Source organism: Schistocerca americana, chromosome 1, assembly GCF_021461395.2.
Source record: "Schistocerca americana isolate TAMUIC-IGC-003095 chromosome 1, iqSchAmer2.1, whole genome shotgun sequence".
Classification (NCBI taxonomy): domain Eukaryota; kingdom Metazoa; phylum Arthropoda; class Insecta; order Orthoptera; family Acrididae; genus Schistocerca; species Schistocerca americana.
Genome location: NC_060119.1, coordinates 569,279,823 through 569,302,185, shown reverse-complemented (window position 1 = coordinate 569,302,185; position 22,363 = coordinate 569,279,823). Strand labels below are relative to the sequence as shown.

Sequence of the window (22,363 nt, the reverse complement as noted above, 5' to 3'; positions counted from 1 at the left end):
AATCAAATTACAAATAGGATTAGCTGATAATAGTGTTATACCTACAGCAGGTAATATCAGTCAAAGAAAAGTTGCTATAATGATATGTCCAGAAATCAACACATGTTGAAGTACGAGCCAATCTTTTCTCTAATTCCCATCCGTCTGTTATGTAGAAGTAGATGCTCGTAGTTATAATACATTCTGACACATCCTTAAGCCCTCCTTGGCAATACATCTGGCTCCGTTCAGATTGCACCACAGGCTCTTTTAACGTCTGCACATTGTTGAGGGGTTGGGCAAACACCAATGTCTTTAAATGGCCCCACAGACAAATCTAATGGATTCAATTCCTATGTTTGGGGAGGCCATGCTATCTGACCACCTCGATCAATCCAATGTCAACAAAATGCTTTGGTAAGGTAACTCTGCACGATTGTAGAGAATGGAGTGGCACCCCACTGTGCTTAAATCACAGTCATATTCATTGTGCAGAAATCTGTGATACACAACTGATTATCTGTTTGATAAAGTGCGTGGTTCTACAAGTTCGTCACTGACAATTCCTGCCTGAACATTGATACTGAACTGGTTGTGATGCTGCACTTCCACAATTGCTCGAGGGTTTGCATCTATCCACGCATACACGTTGTGGTTATGGGACAATGAACTGCAACAGTAAATAAAATGTCCTTACATCAACAGGTATTGGTTTTTGGATGTACAATTACAGGAGCTTTTCTTCTACTTTTGACCAATACTATCTCCAGTAGAATAAGACTTCTTTATATGAACATTCAGTATGAAACTAAGAATAATCAGAGGATTGCAATTAGGTTTAATTTGGAAAAACGGTATACAGAACAGCCTAGAAGAAAAAAAATTTTGAATTAAAAGAATCCGAACTACCAGAAAAATTAATACATGAAGAGCTGGCAACTAGTGTTTCAATGCATTCATAAGTTGATCATTGTTCTTCACACTGCAGAAAGGAATTTTTCCTTCTAATGTCTGATGTAATCCTATCCCTGCTCTTCACTTTACAAATTTTGACCATTTGTTATAACAGCTTCTTCAATATGTCAATGTTGTACTTGCCTGTCTGCTTTATTTTCCATAACTCTTTACTATCAGGGTGTATACAACTGTATTTTTCTTTAACACAAATCCACATTTAAGAGTTTTTACAAGAACACACACACACACACACACACACACACACACACACACACACAAAACCAAAATTACAACTGAAGATATTCCCATTTACAATTTATTATTGGGCTAGTACTTCATTCTCTTTGTGGCATTCTGGTGTGATCATACTTAATGTCTGAAAAAGCAGCTTCTGTCCACATACTAACTTAAACCACTAACAAGCCATCTCACCACTTCATCCCAATGGAAACGTGGAAATGCAGGTGCACTGTATCATCAATATTGAAGAAAACAGTGAAGAAATAAGCAAAAGCAAGGAAACATGTAGGAGAGGGATGAAGTGTGTATTAGAAAAGGTACCAGAAAAAGTCTCACAGTGGCTGCAGGAGTGAGCATTTGGGAGCATATGAGGGTTGTGTGTGTGTGCGCACACCTCACACATTAGTCCACACACACATGGTGATTGTCTTTCCCATGTTTTATGTACTGGAAATTGGACGATTATGGCGGTGAAATGATTTCCAGACATTTAGCTGGAGAAAGCAAGCCAAATGGTATATGTTTTATTAAGACCACTGATGTTATTTTATTTCAATAAAGCAAAACACATTTGGTGACAAAAAAATGCATTTTGTTGGAGTCTAACGACAGATTTAAAAATACCTTCACTGGTTTCAGAAATAATCTCCGAGAAAGTAGGCTTCTTGAAAGAAGTGTATAAGGTGGGGAAGAGTTGTGTAAACCAACACTATAGGTGGCCAACAATAATATGCTGGTTCTACTATGTTCGTTATTGTCAGTTATTACCAATTGTGTTATGTGTCTTATACCACAGGTATTGTGGTGTGAATTTTCTTTCAACAAATACATGACTACATAAAGTACAAACTGCCAGCCACTGCCACAATTTTCTTTTTCTTATCATCCATACTTTCTTAATACATAAACTACTTTTGAAGTACCAAAATGTATTAGAATAAATCAAATGACTATAAAACGCCGCACCGTACAATGTACTTGCAGTGAGACCGTCGCAATTCCTGGAATCAATCGCCTGTGGCCTCTGGTCTGCCAAGGAGCACCACAGTCCTGGGTTCATGGATAAACCATGAAAATCCGCTACATTATGCTCCACACAGATAGACCCAGCCCGCAGGCAAATCGCTGAGAGTAGATCCGACAGGCATGGCCCGCACATTAGTGGGAAACTATGGGCTTTAGATTGGCAGGCCCGATCCATTAGAGATACCCACAGTTTTGGCCCATCGTGGATGTCCACTTGGTTGCCCAGCCACATGATTAGCAAGTTCATTGCGTGGGATACCCAATTGTTCGGGACCCAAAGGAAAAAAACTGAACAAGCAGCATCGCCAAGATCAGTGAGAAGTCGTGGATGGCAGAGATCACAGAGTGGCAGGAAAAACAGCAAGAGTCTGTACGAAACAAAACTTGGGTGAGGGCAGACTTTTTAATAAAGGAGAGGGCCCGTTAGACGGCCATCGATTTGACAGTCAACACCCCACACGTGGCAGGCAAGAGATAGTGTTCTGTGCCAACAGAAGATGTGAAGGCACATCCCACATGAGCGGAAAATGCATTGCAGCCAAATACAATTGAACACTTGGAGGAGATATTGGTATTGTGGAGGACTGAGGTGTTGAATCGTTTGGTTATGGATGGAATCAGAGCCAGGGGCAGAATCATGGGAAGAAGAGAAGGCCAGGAGAAGCTCTCATTCAGTAAAAGGTTTATTGTAGGAGTCCACCTGAGAAGGAGTAAAACGTAACTGGAAAGTTTAAGCCTGCTATTTCTGGACAAGGAAGGCTGCCAAACAGGTGGCTGACGGCAATGCTATCACAAAACGGGTGGTGCGGTGTTCCCTACGAAGGCCCCCTGGACAGGCAAGACTGCCGCTAACACCCTTAAAGGGTACAGAGTGTTGCCTACAATCATGACACTTGTACAAAAGAAACTAGGGAGGAGACAAAGCATTCCCAATACCTGCTTGCTCTGTTTCATTAAGTAAGGGCTCTAGCACAAAGACGAAAGTTAATAAGACCAGTGGACGACGGATGTTGCAAGGAGTGGTGGTGATCCAGATGAAGATGGCAATACTATGCTCCACCATGGAATTGGCTGATGGGCAACAGGACCTATAGAGTGAAGAACAGCGATGCCAGAAGCGTGGATTAGATTACATACAAATCCGTCAGTACAATACAGTTCCATTGAACACGCATGGAACACAGATATAAATGGGAGGGGAATGGGTCACCATCCGTCACTAACGAGGACAGGGTGACATCCATAAAGAAGAGGCCAGACTAAAGTTTGGGGGGGGGGGGGGGAAGGCACTTCTGGAAGTACCGGGGGTGGGGGGCCTTGTCTTGATACTTCTGTTCCTCCTCTTTCTTCTTCTTCTTCTTCTTTTTCTTCTTCTTATCTGTCATAAATTGAGGCAGCAGGGCAGGGCAGGGCAGGGCAGGGCATGGAAGGAGAGCAGTCTTCTGCAAGATCTGGAACTGAAAGAGAGCAGGCCCCCTTGGGTGCATGGATTGCGGGTCACGTGGCCAAATTGTAGTGGCATGCCTCTGGCCTGAGACACGCTGGGGAGAGGAGTCTTCCATCACCGGTGGAGGGGATACTTCTCTGGCCAGGGAGGGAGAGTGGTGTCCACAGCGCAGTGCACAGGAACCGCAGAGGAGGGGAGAGGAGAAGAGGGTGGAGATAGGGTAAGGAGGAGTGTGAAAGGATGCAACAGAAGCAAAGTTACATGTCATCGACACTCAGTTAAGTCAATCATATTTTGATGAGCCTCAGTGTAGGACAAACAAACAAACAACTTATACTCCCAAATCATCTTCCTTCTTATAAACCGGTGAGTAGGAAGAGCGATGGCCATGACAATTAACACATGTGGGCGGCGGAACACAGTGTCTCCCCTCATGCATGGGGTGTCCACAACCATAAGGAGGGTCGGCCGTACAGCAGGAAGATGTGCCCGAAACGCAAGCACTCAAAATACCTTATGGATGGTGGGGCATTTGCCTTCACGTCACACCAATAACACACAATCGTGACTTTCTCGGAGAGGTTATCCCCTTAAATGCAAAGGTAAAGGCACCTGTATCAATGCGATTGTCCTTATGACTTTCTGAACAGGTCTGGTTGCTCCAGATTGGCCCGAAATTCCCGATTAGCTTGAAGGATGACGTCCCATTGCAAAACGACTCCCTGAACTTTTTTCAATGGGACTGCAGATTGGGTGGCAGATGAAGTTCTGATCAACAGTATACCTGGCAGCATCTTTCTTAGAGACTATTTCACCAAACTTCCCACAAAAAAATAATGGCTTGGTGGTGATGAACATGTCCGCGTCAGTCCTAGCGCAGACAAGATAGTGGGGAAAGTGTTTCACCCCAAGCCGGCACGCTGGCCCCTCTTCCCAGTGATAGGAAGGCTGCAACGTCCTTAGAAGCAGCATTAAATGATCCCTTACCAACCAAAGATACGGCCGTAGAAGAACGGCCAGTTTTCTGGAGCTTCATACAATTCATGTGCAAATCATTTGCCCTGATACTACCCAAACCAATCAGGGGATCTCTGCATTGGTGCCAAGAGCAAGAGCCATCTGGCACAGTGGCCACTGCTGGGTGTTCCGATGTTCCAGATTAACAAGCAACCACTCCTAGGCATACACAGTGGGGAGGGGGGCACTAGCTCAGGTATCAGAAGTGTGATCCCTGTGCTCAGCCAGATGGGTACATAGCAGTCCCACCACATGACTGGCTATATGTCCTGGTGGCCTAGGAAGATGGAACAAGAAGGAAATGCAGTTGAGAATGGAAGAATGGGCTGCAATAGCTCAGGGTGCCATATGCACCATGCACAAACTCACAAAAGATCCCCGAGACCTCCCCTGCCAGGGGAGGTGCCCGGAGGCGATGAAAGTATAAATGCATGCTACGCAGATAAGGATGTGAGAAGAGAACAGAAACTATATCAGACTATAGTGCCTATTAAGGGGAAAAAGAAAGCTTTATATATAATGCTCAATTTCAGTGCACTTTTCTTATTAGTAAGGAAATTACAAATAATGAACAGTTTCCCCGAGACAAATGTGAAAAGATACGACAAGGATTTTTTCACCACCACTAATTTTCAGAAGCAATAAATACAGACTATAAGAAGGATATCAATAATGATGAAGACCGTATAAAGGTGCTATGCAACGAACTTTGGGGCTTGAGGAATAAGCAGTGATTTCCACGTCACACTTGAAGTTGTACTATAAAAATTTACGACTTGAAGCTGTGTACCAGATACTGAAAACCTGTATGAATCAAGCAGTGTTGTGAAATGGAGTACTGAATTTGCCTGAATATAATATGACCCTCCCCTTTTTTAAGAGACTCCCTGAAAAAACTTTATTCCTAACATATTCTGAGTAATCAAAATTAAAGACTGATTTACCCACAAAGTACCTGCCAAAAGAGTTAACATTATACCTATTCTAACCTTATGCCATCTATTGATTGTTTACATTTTGACAATACTCCGAGAAATAAAATAAATGAATAGAAATGGTGTACATTCATTTTCGGGCAGGTTTATTTTTTGCTTACGAACCCATCAGCCTGTGGTATAACATTTTTAATCACCACCACCATCCTCCTAATAGCACAGCTATGAAATTCATATCTTCGTTGTCACAAATATTTGGCTGCTTCTTCTGAATGTGTTGCTGTTTCTGAGGCTCTAACATTATCGTGGTACCTGAGAACACACCCATTTTTTCATGAATACATATCGGATTTCAATTCTACACTGACGTGAGAATGTTACAATGTTTCTTGCTTCCAAACGTAACATCTGCCCACCACTCTCTCATCAGCTGTGTAGATCCAGCAGTTGACACACCCCCTTACATTATCGTCCTAAGTCACAGCGAGCATAGACAACATTGCAGCAAAAAAAATCGTAAGAATGCCAATGTCCCCTATCTATATTTTTACCATTTCCTGAGAAATGAATACTATTGTTCAGTATTTGTCCAATTATAAAGTCAGTTCAATTCAGACTAAATATGGATTCAGGCAACTTGCAGTTTAAATGCCATTGATGTTCATAAAAAGCCAAGTACGTTCATAGATTCCCACGGTTGGCAACATGACTAAATTTGCTGCATGCTCCCCTCCACACAATCATCATCGTTCTATGTCAAGCTGGAGTCACTGTTCCCCTTTCAACCCTTCCATAGTGCTGAGCTTCAGTAACTGTGAAAAATAGACTGCAGTGTCTTCTAGTGCGCAGGTCATATGTAACAACATCAACTAATACATAAATGAAAGATCACAATTACAATTCAGTGTCATTGTCAAACTTTCGCTTGTCCCATGATCACTAGACGTCTGTTAGTACTATTTCCAAGATGCGTCTGACCGCTGCAATTTATTCTGGCTGTAACAATTACAGTTAATTTAATATGATTTATTTTCATTCTGGATTAATTTTCCTTCTTGTTTCAACTGAATGTTACCATGATGTTCTAAAGCTGTTAACGTTTTACCCGCTATTCTAACACATGAACAGCAACAGAATTTCTCTTTTGCAATTAACTTAGTAAATCTGTTTCTCAGAAGCACATAAAATATTGGCCTGGTTTCTGAATCAGCTAATGTTTTTTGAATGTTACCCCTATATAAAAAGTGGCATTAAAATTTGTATATTCGTATTTGTATGAGAACATTTATTGGAAATCTGTTAAGATTGTTAAGTTTGTAAGATGTTAGAATGTAATGCTGTTTCGTCCTGTGTTTCACAAAACTGTCCGATTTCAATCAGAGCAAAAGACTGTAGTAGTGGCTAGTTCGCACAGTGTGTCTCAACTTCTCTCACACTAGCACTGCGCGGCACCCAAGTCCATGTCACATGATTGTTCAAGCAACATCAACATCAAAACTGTTATCTTCAAAATAAATCTGCTTGTGAACACCATAGCAAAGGCTTCATCTCTAAATGTAAGACGACCCCTATATACTCTACTGAACAACATAAAAATGTTGACCTCGGCAGCAATAGCTTAATCTGTGAATATACGAGGGCTATCCACAAAGTACATTACGTTTTGGAATTAAAAATAAATAAAGTATTGGAAATTTTTTTTATTATATACAGATGAAAGCCACACTTAAATACTACTTTTCTACATAGTTGCCATCTAAATTAAGGCACTTAACGTAGCGATGGACAAGCTTGGAAATTCCTTCGTCATAAAATTCGGCCGCCTGCGCCTTCAACCATGTGGTTAATCAGTAACCCGGTAGAAATACGATTTTTGTGGATTTCCTGGAAAGAGGCACTACAATAAACTCTCAAAGGTATTGCCAAACTCTGCACAACCTCAGAAGAGCAATACAAAACAAGCGCAGGGGAAAGTTGGGCTCAAAGATCTTGCTGATTCACGACAACACCCGGGCCCACACGGCAAATGCCACTCGTGAAGTTCTCGAATCTTTTAAGTGGGAGTTGTTTCCTCATCCGCCGTACAGTCCCGACCTGGCACCGAGTGACTTCCACTTATTCCCAGCAATGAATAAGTGGTTGGCTATGCAGCGTTTTGATGACGACGCACAGCTTCAAGAAGAGGTAACCACGTGGTTGAAGGTGCAGGCGGCCGAATTTTACGACGAAGGAATTTCCAAGCTCGTCCATCGCTATGATAAGTGCCTTAATTTAAATGGCAACTATGTAGAAAAGTAGTATTTAAGTGTGGCTTTCATCTGTATATAATAAAAAAATTTTCCAATACTTTATTTATTTTTAATTCCAAAATGTAATGTACTTTGTGGATAGCCCTCGTACAATGACCCTGTACTTTTCAAATGACGAACTTGGGGGAAAAAATCTCGTCTTACAATCAGGTAAATATGGTAGTTGAAAAATTTTCAGAAAGTGATAGCTTCTGATATTTTAAAATCTCTAGTTGTCCTACAGTCTTCATCTGACTTTGGATGCCACCAATGGGGACTGCATTGTTTCAATTTTACAAATAATCTCCTATTTTCTTCTCCACACAGCTGTCCAATGTCTTCAGCTCATGGGATGTCATCTTTAATACCAGTGTGAGAGAAACTCTTGCAAGAACAGCAATATGTAAATGTAAACAAGACCAGAAAATATATAAATATGTAGCAATTGTGACTGCCAGATAGTTATTACAAAATTACCACACTTTTACATTCCACATTTTCCTGCCATTTATGCATTTTTTCCTGATCCCATCAAATTTCATATGTTCACAATGTACCGAAAACCTCAATTTTACTTTTCTGAATTCCCCGACGTTTACACTGCACCTGGCAGCTTTATTTGATAATATTGAGTAAAAGGAGTCCTTCGATTTTTATCCTGGCTCTGTAAGAATGCTCTCTTTAAAGTGCATAAACTGCGTGTAATTCAAGAAGATTGTGAAAGGCTAAGCCTCTGAACTATTATATCTAACAAATACTTGCCAACTGCAACAAAACTTTCTTCTTAGTGTACAAACTTTGTATATTAAAAAAATAAGCTCGCATGCCATATATTTTAACTGAAGCTTGGTTTACGGTTTGGAAGTATCATAAATATGCCATGCCCTGCACATTGTTCTTAGGTGACATCAAGGAGTGAGCTAATAGCCAGCAAACCTATTGCGGTTTTGCTAGTGAAGTTTCTCATTTTGTGACTACTGTTTTAGCTGTTTAAGCATTGAAGTTGTTATTGGAGATTTACTAGCTTATTTGTTAAGTTTTTGTTTTGCTTTTTGTTTTTGTTACTGTATCTGAGTTGAGGGGTCAAGTCATTTGTACGATGTCCTTTGTTCCTTGGATCATTTTCTTGTTAATCTTTGTGTTAAGTATTTTTATTGTTTTGTTATCGGCTTTTTCTAGTGGAGAGAAAAGAAAGAAAATCTTTTACTGTCGAAGTGAAGGTCCCGATTTTGGACAAAGTAAATTCCTTCCATGAAATAGAACCAAATTGTAAAAAATAGAGAAAATATCATATCTAGTGGCTAAATGCCAAAGAACGAAAGTACACGACCCACTTGAAATGACGTTCAGAACGAAACTATAAAACATAGGTTTAAGATGTCAAGGGCAGCAAGTATTCCAGCTGACAGCATGCTTTTAAGGCAGAAAGCACTTAAAGTGGCCAATATTCCTGGCACAGACGATTTCAGCACCTAAATGAATAAAATATGAAGCCAAAAAAATATATAACAGTGACGAAACAACTTTTTTTAACGCGTTGCCAAACACAACACTGGTATTCAAAGGCGATGGTAACAAACACAGTAAACTAAGGATAACAACTATCTTGGGAGCTAATGCCAATGGCTCTGAGAAGCTCCAGCCCTTTGTAATAGGGAAATCGAAAACCTCTGTTTCCTAAATATACGTTAACTTCCACCTTCATATGATGCTGACCAAAAAGTTTGGACGAGCTAACTACTGCACTTTATGTCAAAATGGGAGCTCAAAACAGAAAAATAGTTCTTATTGTTGATCACTATCCGCACATCCTACTGACATGAAACATGTAATTACAATTTTTCAATATAATGGAAGGAAACATTCCACGTGGGAAAAATTATATATAAAAACAAAGATGAGGTGACTTACCGAACAAAAGCGTTGGCAGGTCGATAGACACACAAACAAACACAAACATACACACAAAATTCAAGCTTTCGCAACAAACTGTTGCCTCATCAGGAAAGAGGGAAGAAGAGGGGAAGACGAAAGGAAGTGGGTTTTAAAGGAGAGGGTAAGGAGTCATTCCAATCCCGGGAGCGGAAAGACTTACCTTAGGGGGAAAAAAGGACAGGTATACACTCGCACACACGCATGCAGACATGTCTGCTTGTGTCTGTATGTGTGGATGGATATGTGCGTGTGTGCGAGTGTATACCTGTCCTTTTTTCCCCCTAAGGTAAGTCTTTCCGCTCCCGAGATTGGAATGACTCCTTACCCTCTCCTTTAAAACCCACTTCCTTTCGTCTTCCCCTCTCCTTCCCTCTTTCCTGATGAGGCAACAGTTTGTTGCGAAAGCTTGAATTTTGTGTGTATGTTTGTGTTTGTTTGTGTGTCTATCGACCTGCCAGCGCTTTTGTTCGGTAAGTCACCTCATCTTTGTTTTTATATATAATTACAATTTTTCCCAGCTAAAAGCAAAGGCAAACTGCAACCTATGGATTTGGGAATTTACACTCCTTAAAGTCAGTACATAGGAAGAACAGTGTTCAAAAATTTTTGTTCATTCATGGATACCACACGTAACAGGATTTCAGTACTGAAAGCACTGCATTTCATCACTAAGTCATGGAAGGCTGTGAAGGAGGATGCAATAAAGCAATGTTTTTCAAAAGCAAGATTCTTTTTAAGGGTATGAGTTGCCACAATGAGAATGAGATGATGAAGAAGAAGAAGAAACGATGATAATGAAGGCTTTTTTGCTGCTGTATGGTAAACATTGCAGTCAAAGTGCACTTTTAGTGAATTTATGCAGGTAGATGACAATGTTATTACTGCAGAGGAAAGAGGCTTGGAGGAATTTGCTGCAGAAAGATTGTCAGCTAATTCCTCTCTCTATGATGGAGAAGAAGATGAAGGAGAAAAAGAGAGTATCAGTGCCTACTAGTGCTCATGCAGTTGCAGCAGTGGAGGTACTATAAAGATATTTTTCATCTGTGAATGGTGTGAAAATACACTTGAGACTCTTTATGAGTTGGAAAAACATACTGAGGGCATATCAGACAAATGAGCTAAACAAAAATCTATTACGGACTTCTTTTGTAGGAAATAATAATTAATGCAACTGTGGCTTTTTAAACTGTACATATTGAGTTGTTATAGCAGTTGCTTTTTACTGGATATTTGAGGTAAGTACTATCAGAAATAAGACCTATGCATACTGTTATACACCAACATGCATTGTGAAACCTTTGCTTGGCTTTTCTACCTTTCCTTTGAAAATGATTTCCCCCATTTACCCTCCCCCCCTCCTAAATTAACAGCACCAACCTAACCTACCAATCGCTTGGAAAGTGTAAAAAAAAGAGTAATACTGTAATATATACATCATTGTTTGCCAACTGTTAATTTTTTTCTGAATGAAAGAAGGAAGGAAGAAAAAGAGAGAAAGGTTCGATACAAAATACATTGCAGATAAAGCATACAGGCGTTACACACTATGGTCAGGTAAACGCAATTCACCATGTAACCCACATGATGTGTATTTTACGTTAAGCTATGAGGTATTGTTACTTTCACTTCAAGCATTCTAGTATTAAAGCATTTAAGTACATTTTTTTTCCATATTCAGCACACAATTCAGGTAATAAATTATTTGAAACATTTAATCTTGATACCATATGCCAACAATAGCCCATAACCACTGTCTATTATGTGACACCGTTACGTAGCATGACTGAAGCATTATTTCCTATTCTGTGTACAGTCAAATGAAAACTACTGTACTTAATTTTCCAAAAGAAATTAAATCTCTGACAGTAAACATAGCGTGTATTCCTACTACACATCAGTAAATGATTCATGCATTCACCCCATTTAACAGCATGTTTCTGACGTCCTAATACTGCTGCAGTAGCTGCTCAATCTCTCAGAAAATTATCAGAAAGTGATCATGCTACCAACCTGGCAATAGGATGAATTGGAATGTTTTTTTTTATCTAAGTGTCAATTTTTTAGGTAACAGATGTCATGTTTTTTTACCTGAGCCAACAGAAGCAATGCAGGTGTTTCCACCCCAGTTCAAGATACATATTGATAACAAATTATTACTTCCAGCCTCTAACAGTTCCCATACTCACGAAACTCCAATGATGAAGGCACCACTCACACAGCAGCCTCGAAGAGCAGCATATTCTTCCCTTCAGGACCCATCACGATACACTACGTATATAATGAGACGTGGCGAAAGCAAGAGTGTACATACACCCAATTCATAATGATAATATAGCTACTCACTTAAAACAGAGTGGAACTTTGAAGCAGTATTACAACATGACATTTCAGCCTCTGACTGCCACTTTGTGTGAAACTGTACTGAACAACAGTTCACATAAAAGGCTAGGAAGAGTAGAATGTCAAGCATAACTCTGCTTAAAAATTGCGACAAGTAAGCAACATGACCTCTTTGAGCAACACAGAACAGTTAACTCCCATATGAACACTAATATTTATGAATGGGCATTTTTTCCCCACAGAAGCAACCCCATAAATAGTTTATATACTTCATTCACTTGATCCCAGCACTTACATAGTCCATACAAGAAGGTGAGGGAGGGAGTTACTTATAAATTTTTGTGTGCATTCCGAAGAGCAACGTCAGAATAATACTTACTCAATTATGAAGCACCTTCATATAAACATCAATTACCATTTATCAGAACTGCATTCCAAACCTGCCCAATGGGTTTTAACAGCCTAAAAGCAGTTATGCACTTCTGTGCAGATCGAATTTGGTTTTCATTAATGCCATTTTTATCCTATGGGACATAATAAATAAGTAATGTTCTGATTCATTAAAAAATGATCCCAATCTCTCTCTCTCCGTGTGTGTGTAAAATGTTCTGCTATTCATTTGATAAGGCAATGTACTGCTTCTTAGATCCATCGTATGGTAAACAACATTAGATCAAACGGAAAACCAATGCATAAAGACTCTTTCTGGTATTGGTAACTAAATTTATGAAGGAAGAGCTCAGAAACACTACACACTGTGGGATAAGGCAGAAGCAAACCTGAGAAGGTAGCAAGTTTCAAAGCATTGTCCCTCTTAAGAAAACATTCTGTTACACTGGCTGTCAGGTGGGTTAAAATACCCCTTTAGTTTGCTGTCGTCATTGCAAAATTTTGGCTATGGAGCCACTGCTCAAACAATACCTAGTATTAGTGTCTAGTACGCTTCTTTAACACTAAAGTGGTACACTACATTACCATTGTCCAATAGACACTTGGTGTCATGTCTTTAATTGTTAAGTATGCAGGATTACATTTTTTACCACTGTGTAATTTAAGAGTGCTTTGACATTACTCCAGTTAAATCTTATCTAGACAGGTTACACTACAATCTTTTGATAATTTCTTCATAGCCATAACTGTGCAGAAATGAATGGAAAATAAAGAGGTACACTACTCCACCAATTGCCATCCAAAGGGGCACAAAGTTATCATTTAGAAGATTTAGTGGTGGCTGTGGACGTAGTTGCAACTAAAACATTGGTCTCAACATTATTGTTTAATAATAAACAAAGAAATGGTCAAGAGTATAGCAACCTACCTACTAGGTGTGCAGCACAGCATAATTTTCTGTAATTTTTCTGAATTCTCTCCACCAAACACTATGCATTCAAAACGTGAAAAGACCTTTTTTCCATATTTCCTAAGGTACAAAGGTAAGTGGGAAGACTTGTCACCTGGCACACCTGCTGGAACAATGTCTTTGCCTCTTCATACAGGAATAAAAATATGAACACACATGGAAAATGTGCGAACAGCGGGGAAAAAACTGAACTGCCTTCAGGTAAACTGCAAGTTATCTGTTTAAACTTTAGTGTATTATCCATTAAAGACAGTGATTTTTGAAGGCGAAATTTGGCATGCAGAACAGTATCTTCTTTATTTACAAAGAAGAAAGATTATGGTTTAACATCCCAATAATAGCAAACATCATTAGAGAGGGAGCAGAAGTTGTGTTTGGAAGGATAGAGCAGAAAATTGGCCTGTCATTTTCATCTCATTTTCAAAGTGACCATTTTAAAATTTGCCTTAAGCAATTTAGGGAAACTATGGAAATATGGATGGCCAGACAAAGAATTGAACCACTATGAACACATTGTCTGACCACTGCACTACCTCGCTCAGTCATATCCATTATAGTAAAGCCACCTGTTACAATGGAACACTGGTGTATTAAAAAATTTGAATACTTTAAAATAACGACATTTGTACTGTGCCATATGTTTACATGAATGTAATCCTGCCCCCTCCCTCCAAACATGATCATCGTAATTTGGAATGGCTTGTTGCTGATTCAATGATACCAGTATATGTAAACAAATCTGTAATCATAGGTGAGTTTGGTTCAAGTACCATCTTAATCATAGTGATGTTTCATACGGAACAAGGTTAGCATTCTGAACATTTTTTGTATGTCTTATTCTAAAATTATGTCTCTGAAGCTGGTGATATCAGACCGACATGGCACTTGCGGTATACTGTATGCAGGAAGGAAATGAAAGGATTCCTGCAATAAATTCACAATGTCTTGGATAAATCAACACAACAGACTGTCTAAAAAAAGTATGCTGGCACTTTAAAATAAAATCTAGGGAAAAGTGGCAATACAGAATGTCAGAATCTATCATTAATTTGTTTCACAGTTACTTTACCAATGAAGTTATTTCAATAAACGCAATTTTTTTTCTGTAGATTCTGTGTGCGTAAATTATAGCATGTATTCCTCAGTGCAGTTGTGAGTCATTAAAATGCCATGTCTTGCATCACTTCTGTTGTACTAACACTAAACTTTGTAGGAACTGACTTGTATTTATCACTGTCTAACAATAATGAAAATACCTGGATTCAACAATACCTAGTCTTTAGCAGACATATGTGGCTGGCACTTTTAACAGAGCACAATAATAATTAGCCTTTGTGCCCTGGCTCCTCTTCTGGCATAAATTACACACATTCACCCACACAACCACACGGACATTCAAACACATACTACCCCCAGTCGCAGTGATGTCATGGTTTCCATGTCATCGTGTGTGTGTGCGCGTGTGTGTGTGTTTGTGTTTTTGCCAGAAGGAAAACCAGAGCTCGAAAGCTATTGTACACTGTATTCTGTTGTGTGTGTCAGTGTGCAACCCATTAGCCTGCTGAAGCTAATCACTGTCTTACTGATACCACAAAAATGTATTTGTACTTTCTCAATTTATTTTCCAATAACATGAAATGCTTCTGTGATATGAAGAGAGAATTAGTGATGCCAATGTATTCCTCTACATGAGCAGAGGAACATGTAAGTGCCCATCAAATGTGTATATACACCCCACAATGATACTATTTCTTAAGGACAATGACTACCATATAAAAGTGGACAATTAGTTTACAGCACAGTCTAAGAAACACGCAAGCATTTGTCCACAGAAATGAAGGAATATGCACACACATGCTTGTGTTACAACATGAAATAATGTTCTCTCCCTCTCTCTCTCTGCTCACATGAAAAACAAATAATTGACTGGGTACAAATGAATGGAACATTTAAATGTGGTGCATGTTGCTTCCTGTCAGGCAAACACAATATACATATATGTATATATATATATAAATGTATCGTAAAAAAATAGATATAACAGAAGGTCTTCAGTTTTCTTTGCTCATGGGAGATTCATTAAAAATAAGTTTCATTTACATACCATATACATCTGCCTCTCTCTGACTAAGAATACAAACAGCTTAAGATAACAGATAATTCAAATTAACAATAATGGGACTGCCAATGTCTTTATCATAGCAATCGCCGTTCCAGACTTCTTTTATTACATTAGTGATAATTTTACAACTTACTGACAGTGTCTTTTCTTAGTCAATAAAAGTTCAAAACAATACAGCAAAGAATAAAAGCAACTGCCAGAATAAATGACTAATGTCAAGTGCTTTTTGATACACAAACACACAATGTGAGGAAAATTTTGTATTCCAGTTTCATCTTTCTCATGGTACTCACAGCTTCAAGTAAAAATATTTCAGTTTGAGTACGTGAAACCCCTTACATATAAAAACAGAAAAATATAGAACTTTCCTGGGCGGGCAAACAAGAGCACTACGGAGTCAAAGAATTACCTGTCAATGGTATAATAAAGACTGATGCTGATAGAAACTTGTGACGCTACAATGAAATTTGATACTGCACAAATTCGAGTGCATGACTTGGAAAAATCTGATTTCTTTATAGCACATGTGTTTCAGATAAATCTATCAGGCCATCATCTTTGTCAAAGTGTGATGAACAGAGGCATTTTTATAACATATGGCAACAATTTATATGCAAGTTTCTTAGGAGCTCTCTCTTTTGTAAAGTTACAGCAATATGTGATATTGCTAGATAATTTCTTGAGAAATGAGGGCATCATACAAAAGCAAATTATTAACAGATAAAACTTACGCTCCATAGCAGGCTGTAGACTGTACTGAACTCTTAAAAGCATTCAAACTACGTAGCAAATTGGGTCTTTAACTCAGATGTGTAGTCAATTGTATATCTGACCTCGATTTTTGCCTTTCAATGCAACGATCTCTCAACTGGGTCACCCAGTTGAAAGTAAGGAAGGTTAGAGTTTACCAGGAAAGTAACGAAGATTAGGGTTTGCCAGCTCATCGAGGTCATCAGAGACAGAGCACTAGCTCCGATTATTTCAAAGATGGAAATTGGCCATGCCCTTTTAAAGGAACCATCCCAGCATTTGCCTGGAGTGATTCAGGGAAATCACAGAAAACCTAAATCAGGATGGTCAGAAATGGATTTTTAACTTTTGTCCTCTCAAATGCAGTGGTGCTCATCACTATGCCACCTCACTCAATCCACCCTATTAAAACTAAGTTTTTACACACACACACACACACAGTACCTTTGGACAGTGTCAAGTTGTGGAGGGAGGGAGACGTGGTGGGGGGGGGGGGGGGGGGAGTGGGAGAGAGAGGGAGAGAGAGGGAGGGAGAGAGAGAGAGAGTAGGGGGGGAATGTGCCCGTGTTTATGCAGTGTATGGCTTTAAAAGCTAAGTAATTTTCCTGATTTTGCAATCATCTCAATCACTCCATGTCTTCGCAAGTAGCTATCTACCCAAATTTATTTATTAATTGCAAATATTTTAACATTCAGGTCACAAAAACATGACGTAACTGGGCCACTTCTAGCTTTATTCTGAACAGGCAAAGCAAATGATCCAACAAATCTTGGCTCAATCAATATAACTTATTTGTGTGTCCTCCATACAAACTCAACTTTTTCTCTCTGTGATAAACAACGACATGTTACTGGGAAGTCCATAAGTCACTTGTAGTTATCAGTAGGTTCTTTTAAAGATAATTAACAATTTTTTTTGTATTTGGTGAAGTGTTAAAAGCATAATGGTGTCCGTAACACATGATATAGCATACACTACACCATTAATGCAAGAGTCACACTTAAAAATACTGTCAGCCAGTAATCTGTGACAAAACAGTGAGTACAGGTGGCAAACAGAGTAATGAGTTCCAGACACTGGCCCTACAGTACTCTTCATGTTCATGTTCAATAAACAAAACTGCCAATATCTGCAATATTTCAGAAGATGATTATTTATATTAAGTGTTCGGATGAAAACCAAGTCCTGTTTTACTTCCTTGCCACCCAATTTGTTAAAACATTTCATGAAGTATATAGTAGTTCATAATTATAACCACAGAAAATCATGCAGTTATTAGATCTATTAATCAAAATAACAGCTTTCATTCAAGTTCTAGAATTAGTCACTAGACAGTATAATTTTAAAACAATCTGATTAGAGAGTATAAAGCATAAACAGAGATTTATTACAAAGACCCTCTTATCTCTCCTCAATGACCCTAAACCCCCAAAATGATGCTAGTTATCAGTAAAACATGTTCACTCAAGTCATCCAATTAAATTTGGCAGTGTGTTTATTCAGTAATGCTGGAAATAAACAAGTACAGCAATGATACAAAATGTACTATTAGAAAGGAGGAGAATGACACTGCAATACAACTTCCTAATCTATGAAACTCCCATGACAGAGAAACCTGTAGTCCAACTGTATAGCAAACCACGGATAAGGAACTTCTACCTTGATGTTCCGGCCACCGATCATCACACCATTCATTTGCTCCAATGACAGCTGGGCTGCTTCTGGTATGTCATATTCAACAAAAGCAAATCCTTTATGCTTCTGAGTTACTGGATCCCATGACATGTTTATAGATTTTATTGGGCCAAATGGCAGAAATGCCTGCCTTATCGTGTCTTCTTTCAATTCAAAACTGATACTCCCAACATAAACTCTGGAATAAATACATACACACTATTATTTATAAGTTCCATAGATCATATTAACAACAAATATGATATGGAATGTGTCAAATGACTAACAGTTGCACACCTTTATTGAAAGAAATATGTATTGTAAATGAAGGTAAACATTCTTCAGGTCGCAATCACGTATTTCTGACCAAGAATATTTCTGTTACCATACACACTATATAAAAATTTTTATAGCCGTATATTTCACTGTCTGTACTGTATCTGTGAGTGTCACAGTTACACTGTAACTCAAATGGCGTATTGAACACGCGATTCAGCAATGAATGAATGTAACAGGCTGTAGTTAATGTTGTCAATTGTTTAAGCTGTTCCTTATGACATGAAGGTGTCAACTTCACACATAATAACCACCGTTTGTGCAGCAAATAATTTCTGCACATTTCGAACAACACAGTGACAACTCATTTCAATTTAATAATAATTAGTACATTTTTGTGCACTCAGTGACAACATACTACAGAATACATACAATGCTGTCAAGAGAAATTGCTAAAATTTCCAGACCTTGCAATAAAAGCAACTACAGAACGCCATAAAATACTTCAATTGGACTCTTTGTCATTAAATTTTCACATCTCCGAGATAACAACTTGCTACTTTTCAGTTTTTATTCCAGGCACATTAATTTCGGCACAATTTGGTTTTAGCATTACAACTGTTCAGGCAATAGTGCAAATACCTTAGTATAAAAAATAGAACTGCATTGTTCTCCCGAAGCACTTTGTTTCATTATCGCGCATATAACAGTGTCATCAGTTCTGCATCACAGGGATCCATGCATATCTTAATGTTGCAGCTGCCATTTTGTACCAGCACATACAGTGTTGCAAGATACAGACTGTAACTATAATGTTGCTTGTAGCACTAAGTAGAGTCTAAACAATTCCAACTTAGTTGCCTGGCTGTGAGGTCATCTAATTTGTCAGCTACTGAAGAATATGTGAAATACGTGAAATATGTGAAAATATAAATGATATGTGAAATATGTGAATAATACGTGAAATATGTGAAAATATAAATGATAACTATAAAATACAGGTGAATGAGTACAAAATGGATAAAAAAGATTACATAAAAATGGACTAAGAATCTCACATGACACTACTCATACACGAGTTTTACATAAATTTTATTTAATAAAATTGCAGCCAAATAGCCACATACAGTTACTTTGCTTAACATTTTATGTTTCTGCATATTCATTTACAGATTTCACTTTTTTACTGCACAGTTCTATGTGATATTGTTCATAGGCTTTGATACACAGTTCACACACACGTTGTGGTTGGGTCATGATAATTTTTCTTTTTGCAAATTAGATGATGAAAGCCGTCAAAAGATAATCTAGTTATGACATGTCACAGTTCAAAGTTTGGTGCTGTCAATGAACAGCTCATCATTGCTTCGATGCCTAAGAACTCCGGCCATACTTTTTCTTGTTTATCCTCCGTGATCTTCAGTTGATTTCTGGAAGCCTTGGTGTGTGGCACCATATATCGAAGTTTGATGTCTTCAATTAGGAATGTGTCTCTCGCTAGCAGGTACACTAGTCTAGATCATTTTGTCTTTGCGAGACCTAGTACTCTTTTTAGATATGCTGATTTTACCTTTTCTAGTGTTTCTAGATTTTTTCTGTCAAGTGGTCCCGTATAACCTCCAACCCGTAGGCCATTTCTAGACTGAGTTGGCGGATGTTTTTGATGTCCTGTACTGCTATTATTGCTTGGGCTGCACGTTCTTTTGTATGTTTTGTGTAGCATTTGGCTGTTGGTTGGAATGTCATTCCTAGGTATTTAAAGTCTGATCAGATTTTTATTTTTTTGTCTTCTGACGTTGATTTCCGCATTCTTGGGTGTTTTGCCTCCTTTTCTGAAAATCACCATTTTGATCTTTGGTATGTTTATGTGTAGTTTGTGTTCACTGCACCATTTATCAATTTTCTCCGTGATTATCTGCAGCTTCTGTATGTCTGTTGATGCTACATCTATGTCATCGGCATATGCATATAAGTATAGATCATCATCATCATTTTCTTCAATTCGCAGTACTACTTCAATGGCAACAATGTACAGCAGGCTGTTCCAGCTCGTCGGCTTCGTTGTGAGCCGCGGAGCGCTCCCAGCTCCAGGGAGCCGTGTCGCTCGATGTGGCCATTCAAATGGGCCGGCACGTGGCATGGCTGGCTGAGGCAGGTGGCAAGGCAAGCGTTTTGATGTGCCAGTTGCGTCTTACAAGATCGGCACCCTCATACTGTTAGCTGCTAAGACGTGGTGACATGCTACACCAGGAAATACGATGTTCAGGAAATAAATAAGAAACAACTGTTTTACAAGAAATTGCATACTAAATTTAATGGGCCTCTGTAGCTTCACATTTTCTTTTCATTACAAGATCGGAAATATCAGGCGTCAAAGTGTTCACAGCGTTAATGCGGAGGATGGCCTTCATTGTTGCATCCTGAAGAAACGATCGTTCCTTACTTTTTATTCTTTTCGTTGCTGAGAAAATCTGCTCACAACAATATGTAGTTCCAAACATGCACATGATCTGAGTGGCATTGTTGTAAAGCTTGGGAAATGTTTTTTCCCGTAATGAATGATACCATCGTGACAAATCCAACGTGTTGTAGTACCTCTCTTTCAACAAAGTCGAATTTTGCAAATCAATAATCTCCAATGGAAGTGACGATGACAAGTCATCGGGGGAAGCTGAAAAAGGAGTGCTGAATACCGTAAGTTCCATTTTCAAACTAGTGAGGACTCAGAATCGTGTTTCAAACGACGTGATGAGCTGCTTTAACTTTGCTTGGTAATAGTCGAAAGTAGTGCCTTCAGGTAGTTTTAAAGAAACAAGACAATTGAAGAACGTTAAATGTCCATTACTCATCTGACTCTCAAATAAATGCAGCTTTTCCATGAACGCTTTGATCTGGTCGTGCATGTCAACGATTAGCTGCCCTTTGCCCTGAAATGACAGATTTAAATTATTCAGATGCATAGTTATGTCAGCTAGGAACGCCAGGTCTGATATCCATTTCATCTTTCAGACAACGCGTTTCTTCCCCTTTCATTTCGAGAAAAAGGGATAGTTCCTCACGAATGGCAAAGAAAACATCAAGAACTTTTCCCCGACTCAGCCAACGAACTGTACTGTGGTAAGGTATATCCCCATACTCCGCTTCCATATCTTTCAGGAATCATTTGAATTGGCGATTATTCATACCGTGACGCCGCACAAAACTCACACACTTCACGACATCTATCAATACGCCACCTAGCTCTACTGTTTTAGCACACAGTGCCTCTTGGTGAATAAAACAATGAAGAGTCAAAATGTCTTTCCCGACTTCGTACCTGAGTTTATTTTTCGAACGAGAAGCAAAACGTCGGGGACGCCCAATCATTTGTGGCGCACAGTCTGTCGCTACAGAATGGAGCTTATTACATGGCAAATTCATATTGTTCACTGATTCACAAACAGCTTCAAAAATGTCACGTCCTGTTGCGGTGGTAATCGAGTGGTACCACATCCAAGAGTTCTTCAGTTACTTGCAGCTCCATTTCGTCAAGCGCACAAAGACTGCAAGCTGAGCACAGTCTGATACGTCGGTGCTTTCGTCAAGCGCTAGCGAAAATGCAACAAAGCTCTCCGCCTTTCTCCTGAGCTGTGTGTCTAAATCCGCTGCCATGTCCAGGATTCGAAGAGACATTGTTTGCTTGGACGGGCAAACCCCTTCAATTGCCTGCACCTCCCTCGGAAACAAACATTCTGCAACTGCTACTATGTACAATTTTACGAGTGGTCCCACCGAAAACGGCTTGCCACTCATCGCAATGATGTGAGCGACCCTGTAGCTTGCTCGAATTGCAGATTCAGTAGTGTTTTCTCCGCTTTCATTCACCTGAAAATTATAGAAGCATTACAGAACACGAATTATGTTGCATGTTTTGATACCCTCCGTATTATGAAACCGTTTTTAAACTTACTTCTCCTGGTATGTCGTTCTTAAGCCTGGCTACCAGTTCTCTGCGTGCAACGCCTTCTACCTGATCG

The 22,363-nt window shown here is 39.1% G+C and overlaps 1 protein-coding gene across 4 annotated transcripts in view; it reads right to left on the bottom strand.

Moving 5' to 3' along the window:
- Positions 1–22,363, bottom strand: part of LOC124606604 (poly(U)-binding-splicing factor half pint) — a 120,007-nt gene that overhangs the window by 40,740 nt on the left and 56,904 nt on the right. For 3 of the 4 annotated variants that reach the window (XM_047138592.1, XM_047138616.1, XM_047138605.1), the window contains one exon: positions 18,054–18,270. In XM_047138592.1, the coding sequence (XP_046994548.1) occupies positions 18,054–18,270 (217 nt within the window). The remainder of the gene's footprint in view (positions 1–18,053; positions 18,271–22,363) is intronic. The other variant, XM_047138600.1, reaches the window with a different exon arrangement.